This window comes from Vollenhovia emeryi, unplaced genomic scaffold (genome assembly GCF_000949405.1).
Source record: "Vollenhovia emeryi isolate VEMERY1.0 unplaced genomic scaffold, V.emery_V1.0 DF939130.1, whole genome shotgun sequence".
NCBI classification, from domain to species: Eukaryota; Metazoa; Arthropoda; class Insecta; order Hymenoptera; family Formicidae; genus Vollenhovia; species Vollenhovia emeryi.
In genome coordinates this window covers 237,099-244,215 of record NW_011967236.1, presented here as the reverse complement: position 1 = coordinate 244,215, position 7,117 = coordinate 237,099, and the positions used below count along the sequence as shown (strand labels likewise).

General features: G+C 37.4%; 1 protein-coding gene across 4 annotated transcripts in view; it reads left to right on the top strand.

Moving 5' to 3' along the window:
- The window catches only part of LOC105568248 (nuclear factor 1 B-type), a 37,024-nt gene extending 30,798 nt beyond the window's left edge, over positions 1–6,226 (top strand). For all 4 annotated transcript variants that reach the window (XM_012023748.1, XM_012023747.1, XM_012023745.1 and 1 more), the window contains 4 exons: positions 3,609–3,796; positions 4,240–4,599; positions 4,736–4,970; positions 5,060–6,226. In XM_012023748.1, coding sequence (XP_011879138.1) covers positions 3,609–3,796; positions 4,240–4,599; positions 4,736–4,970; positions 5,060–5,280 — 1,004 coding nt within the window. In that variant the 3' untranslated portion in view covers positions 5,281–6,226. The remainder of the gene's footprint in view (positions 1–3,608; positions 3,797–4,239; positions 4,600–4,735; positions 4,971–5,059) is intronic.
- Positions 6,227–7,117: the final 891 nt, after the last annotated feature.

Sequence of the window (7,117 nt, the reverse complement as noted above, 5' to 3'; positions counted from 1 at the left end):
AATTAAAATGGTGGTAACATTCATATGACACGAGCAAACGAATTGCAGAATAAAATAAGTGCATTATAAAGTAATTAATTTTCTGACCCTTCATAAAAGAGTATTGCATCTCTTGAAAAAGGAAACATAGCAGTTTAAAAACAATGACCGAGATTTTTCGTTCTCTGTATAGCATATTTTTCATTATCTATGTATATATAACGTCATATATGTATATATGCATAATAATTCTCTTTATGAAGTTCTTTGCCTGTCCGTCTGATTTATCTGCCTGTTAACGGCCGCCTTATTCAAGTTAATAAATATGCTACTTTTCAAAGTTAAAGTAATTATTTCGTCTCTATATCTACTTAAAACTTTTTTCCACATTTAGAAGCATCATCTGTATTACGTAGTAAAAGCAGATATAATGGTTGGAACCGGGTGGATAAACAGACGGACGGCCCCTTTCTTGCTAAATACGTAGTACGGTCTACCTAGCAAGCTAGTTGTCGCTGTCTGTCTGTCTGTCTGTCTGTCTGGCGATCTGTTTTGTTAATCTGTTCTTTTGTCTTTATTTAACAACCCCATTTATATTCACCCATTCACGTAACAATTTCGACGATACAGTCTCGACGCGGCTCGGCGATCCAAAGAAAAACTCAACAAATTTTCAGAACTAATTAAAATAACTCTCATTCCAGGCAACTAAAATGACACAATATATCACGGTATATCCTTAACGGATAACAAAGCAAACGACATGATTTGCGATGAAAAGTTGATCGAGCCTCTTGCTTCTTTCGTATGTTTAAAAAAAGTGGTACTTCACATTCGATCTAAGGAAGACGAGACGGAATGTTGCGTCGGAAATGATATCTTCGATACATTCATTTTTATAGACACGTACAGATAAAAGATAAAACACAAAATTGAAAAGATCTCTTGAAGAGACGCGTTTCGTGTTGACAGCCAAGACTGCCATTCGGACGGAAATTTCATTCAATTGTCTTTGAGGAATGACATTCGCGAACGATCTATTTTACGGTTATTAATTACGTCTTCGGGCCCGAAATAGATGTAACGATCGATCGGTCGAGCCACGATCAAGGCTGCCGTCTAAGCGTGCACTATATAATTTAGTTTCATCTCACACACTTGATATCGTTTCCATATTACTCACTGTCACACGGCCAATGCTCTGAGTATGTCGTATGCTGGATGGATTAATTGATTTACCTGATTGATCAACAGTCGGCTCGCGTGGAATATATTAATTAATCGTTTGTGTCCTTTCCGTACGGTACTACACTATTATCGTTGCGATGTTGGTGTTGTTGTTTAATACATCTATATATATTCTAATCATTGTATTGATGTTGATGTTGTTGTTAATTTGATGTTTTTGATGTGTTGTTTAGTCGTTGTTATCTTGCTGTTTGTTTGATGTTTGCACTATATTGTTGCACTTGGTGTGTCCACGTACACACACTTACATACGTATATGTATATATCTCTTATCACGTATTATACGTACACGTATTATCTATGCCGTGCACAAAATAAATTACTTCCGCCATTAAGAACTTTATACTATCCATACTATGTCCAACCACAGATATGTATATATAAGAGTTATTTCAATTTTGTATTCAAATACATCTTATCTCTCTTGCCGTATATACTACGTTAATAGCATCAATAGCATTAATGGCACATGACACAACTGAGAGATCTAATTGATGATCTAATTTAATTATAGTTTTTTTTAACAAGTTTCTACTTGTGTAATATACATGTATATGTACATAGGGTGTCTGGTAATGACAGGATCATCTCTTACGGGCAGGTAGAGTGAATTACATACTGCATCGAAGAATCCTTTTCCGTTTTGCAAGTTTCTCAATTAATGAGAAATTAATTAATAAAGATGCACGAATCAATGTGCGTTTATGCGATTCGACAGTCCAGCGTTATTAGATGCGTGGCGAGGCATTGGGAGGAGCTCTCTGTAAATTAAGCAGAGCACTCCTCCCAGTTTCTCGCCACACGTTAGGCTAATTCTTCCTGTTAAATCGCACGGATGTACACCGACGATCGTGGACTTTTCTTAATTAATTTCTCATTAATTATTGAAAGGAACTTATAAAACAGTAAAGAATTTTTCTATTCATTGCTCAAGTTTACACTACTCTACCTACCCCCTTCGGGTGTTGCACTTATTATCAAATACCTTGTGCATAGATATTATTTTATAAAAAATATTATTGCAGTTATGAAGCATCTCGTGATACGGATACTTTAACTAATTAACTGTAACTATTGTAACACGCAATATATATTTTAACTCGTATTATATTAAAATGTATTTTATAAACGTACTTTTCATCCATTCGGTCTCACGCTTGGAATGCATCATCCAATGCATACGTATATGTGTATGTATGTACGTCATAAATATATATATGTGTATACATATATTTATGTACAGTGTTCCAGAATTATTGTACTTTCTTTCACATACAAATTCTTCGACTTAATTCTCCGACGTTTGGTGTTTCTGAGCTACAGTAACAATTTGGCAGCGTATTCGATCATTAAATCGACCGATAAGAATTGTAGAAATTTAAGCAAAACTTTACTCCACTTCCAATTTAACGGTCAAAATATGACCCAAAAGATCTCGAGTTAAAAATAATATTAATGGCGATTCTACGTGAAATTTTGTCCGGAGAAATAAATCGAAATCTATCGAAGAGTCCGTGATTGAAAGAAGCTATGATGGTTTTGGACTGTAATCTGTACTGACGATATAAGCCGACCAGAATTTGATCGGTTCTGTATGCGTCACTAAAACCACCCCCTAACAAGCTCATGGTAACAACGACTTTTTCCTTATCTAACTCTTTATCTATCTGTATACATATTGATGCGTGTGTTAGTTACGAAACTGGGCTAAGCTACAATGCCGTCGAAAAGGGAAACGGTACGCGGCGAGATTTAATCGAACACTTCACTCTCGTAAAGCTTAAACACGGTAGCTCTACGACACTCTCTATCTTTATGTGTAACTTATCTCAATTTCGTGATTCGGTACGAACACGCGTACGTATATAAACATAATTGAATGCGATCTATTATCATAATAAAAAAATATGCCTACATTAAGCGTAGCTAGGCTGAACATAAATAATTTGTATAACAGAGATTATTATCAATTGTACAATTATATGTCACTATCGATGACAATCGAGATAATGGAAAAAGAAAACGCGATAGTCCTAGATGAAATTGCGTCAAATAAATTGAAGCAAACTAAATTTCGGTGATAGGTGAAGACTCGTTAACGACTTGTAATTCGGAAGAAAAATGCCGTTTCGCGTATTGCAAAAGAGATCGTAATGCCTTTTAAGATAGGATTTTCGTAAATAGATTGCGGTAACGTAAATGGTTCATCCAATTTCGATCAAAAAGAGAGACAAAAAAGAGAGAAAGACAAAAGTTAAGTAAAATAATCTTCTTTGCTCGTGGAAAGGTAAGGAAAGAACAGGCGTTAAGTTAAGGGGGTGGTTTATCGTGACATCGATATCGTTAATCAGACCAGATGATTATTGGGAAATGTGTTTCAGGATTGCATTCGCCTCACGAAGGACTAACCGGTGGCTCCGGTCAAAGTATGCCTGGACTCGCTTACTATCAGCCGGAACATCCTAGCTCTACAGGGGTAGTAAAGTATCCTGAGAATGGACACGACACTCTTTCAGACTTTGTGACGTTTGTCTGTCAAGAAGCCGAAAACACCCAGCAACTTTCTCAGGTAATAGAACGGACGATAGAAACATTTAGGATTATACGCGATGTCTTCTACTTTTCGCGTGTTATTTTTTAACAGCAGAGTCTTGCTTTGGATTCGACATTTTTCTTAGTACAAGTATCGGCGAATGTTATTATTTATCGCAGCTCTCTAATCTTTAGCATCGTATATTCTTGCACTAAATTAAGTTTCAAATTTTAATTTTATTAATATAGTAAGCTCCGTCTGAATGAGTTGAAAGATTCGTAGCGTACTTGTTTCCCCTGAAGTTTTAGTTACCTTTAAGTTACTTTTCGAAAAGATCTCTTTTCACCAATTGAAAAAGACCCCCTTTCAATCTTCACTAAAAAGTTCGATGTAAAAGCCGTTAATCATCTCGATATATCTGTCAAGGAAAAATCTCTGACTTGAGGAACACATTGTTAATTGAATACGATTCCCCGCAGACGCAGCTAACCGGATCGCGCACCGGTATACAAAAGTTCCCGCAGTATTATCCGAGCTCGATGTTACCGCCGCCGCCACCTGCCCCCATGGCCAGACCAGTGGCGATAATAAGATCGACGGGCGAGCTAGCAGCGACGACCGCCAGCTCGCCACCAACATCGTCCACGTCGCCCACAGACCCAGCCGAGCTGGGGCCTAACCAGGAACAGATGACCGCCGCGGCGGTCGGCCTAGTCGGTTCCGCTTGCCAGAATTCTGTCGAATCCGCCGGACGAAAGAGCCCCGCCAGAATTCTCGTTGCACCGCACACCACCAGTAGGGAATATACATTTGCTCATTTTCACTCGCAACCCGGACAGGTAAGCCCTTCATACTACTATTCCTTTCTTGTCGAAGACCCGATTCGGTCTTAGACATTCCAGTCGTTTGCATATCATTCTCTGATCTAAGCTAATTTACATATACCATTGTTATGGCCTGTTTTCGCTGTTGCAGCAAATATTCACGTATCCGACCATTAGCTCAATGTCTGGGGTAATTTCACCGACTAATTTGTCTCTATTCTCGTCTCCTGTTTCGGTAACGAGACCGGTAGCTACTCAAAGGTCGGTTTCTAATGTCCCACCGCGTTGGAATACCGCGCCATTTATCAATTTGGAAGACGATTATAACATGATCGCACCGATCATCGCTGGGACGAACAGCGAGCCACCGACTGCCATGGACGAAGGTGAAACTGAACCCAATGTCTTTAGCAGCATTGAATAGCGATATAAAGTATACTTCTTGTTTGCTTAAAATACAAATCTAACATTTCAGAACGGTATTTTCATCCTGTGCACACGAGTGGCGTAGTGGATAAAAATGGCAGTGGTAATTTAATAGGCAACGAACTAGGAGTAAACACAGATCCTACATCGCATCATCATCAACAGCACCCACAGCAGCAGCAGCAGCAACAAGTACAACAAGCATCTTCGCAACAACAGCAGCAACAAGTAATGGCAGATAAATCAAGCGGGCCTAAATCTCCTCCGTGACAATGGAGTCTGAGAACGGAAAGTCTCGAAAGACTCACAAACTCATCGTGTTTGTCAGGATCGGTACTTAGAGTTGCATATAATAATTATGCCGAAGTCACGGACGAAGCCGGGTTCGAGAATAATTGCCAGGAAGCTATGCCTCGTATTCAATTACGTGATTTAAACTTGCGGAAAATAGAATGCTTAAGAGTTCGATCTTAATCTATACATTATAAAGTGAGAGAATAAGAATGCTTTTTAAGGAATGCGATTGAGAAAAACAAAGAGAGATCCGTTGATTCATATTTATCAGAATGGATTAGTACTATACAAAGTTTCATATTGTGACAACCTAACCAAGTATTCTATAGTTAGTTTATCATGCAGTAGAATGCGCGACGCTTAGAATAGCTGTAAGTTAACGTCGCCGTGCATGCCTTACCTTGCTCGAGAACAGAAACTTGTCTGCGTACAGTATCGTACAAAGAAATATTGTTCAAGCTATAATGTAACGTATTTAGATAAAATGACAAATTTCAAAGTTTCAAAAGTTGGTACAAACAGCTGAACACGATATTACTATTGTATTGTTTTGATCTGTAGATAATTACGTAAACTGCACTTGTATCAATCGATACACGGTCCACACATGAGTTACAAATAATGATCTAAATCGTTTTTCTTTTCATTTCTTTGTCTCCTCATCCCCTTTCTTCCTATCTCTTTCTCTTTCTCTTTTTCATAGTTTTTATGGCTCGAGATATACAAATGAGAGTATCCGAGTTCGCTTATTCACGCTATTTAAGCAATTCTTTCGAAGCTCGCGACCACAATTGTTGCGTATTGCAATATGCTAATTTTCCAGTGCTGCATTATAATTAAAAAAAATTCGTTATCGTCAGCAAAATTATTATGATATGCCCGCAAATACGTTCTTTCTAATAAATATAAAATTACAATGTTATTTTGTTTTCGACGGTAATAATGAAAAGAGGTGTGGAAACTGATTCTTTTTTTTTATGTAGAAACGCGTTTATCTTGTCCTCGCAAACGAAAAATACTCCCCTTCTTTTAACGCGTTATTCGAAAACTTTTCGAAAGATTCCACCCGCGTATTTAAATATTCGTCAGCTGGAATAAAACAGGAATATGTCTATCAACGACTCTTTGTATGTCTGTGCCAAAGTTTCACCTCTTTTTCGAAAAATTATTCTTTTACATTTATTTCAGATCTTGCGTCACATTTTTGAAGCATAAATATATGCAAATTCCGCGTATTTCTATTTTATAGAATTAATTGTGTATTGCGTGTTTAAAGTATAGGCGAGTAAATACGGATGTAGCTTGAACAAATAAAACTTATCTCGTGTTCGCGTATCAAGGTATGTATGAATACTTCATGAGAAACGAATTAGCGACACAATAGTTTATCCGTCGAATAATGGAACTACGAACCATTTCTAGAGTTTTCCGTGCCAATAAAGCAGCACGCGTGCGCACCATTTTTTTTAAATAATGATATTAAATTAAGAACTTCGGATTAACGTGAAAGGAACGTTGGTGGAGAAATGATTCCGCCTTGTAGATCCGTCAAATTCGTACGGATTTACTGATTTACGAACGCGTGATATTTAATAGTTGGAATAAACATAGCATTATCGCGTAATACTCAGGATAGTACTAATATTAAAAAAAGAAGAGAGCTAATAATAACTAGTCATGAGAGACTGCTAATTAGAGACAAATGGATATGTATCGTTTAGTAGCAGACATTAGGCGCTTAATTATTTAAATATGTTATCGGTGATATCGATATACATATATCGAAGGGAAAAAACAGCAGTATTGCATTGAA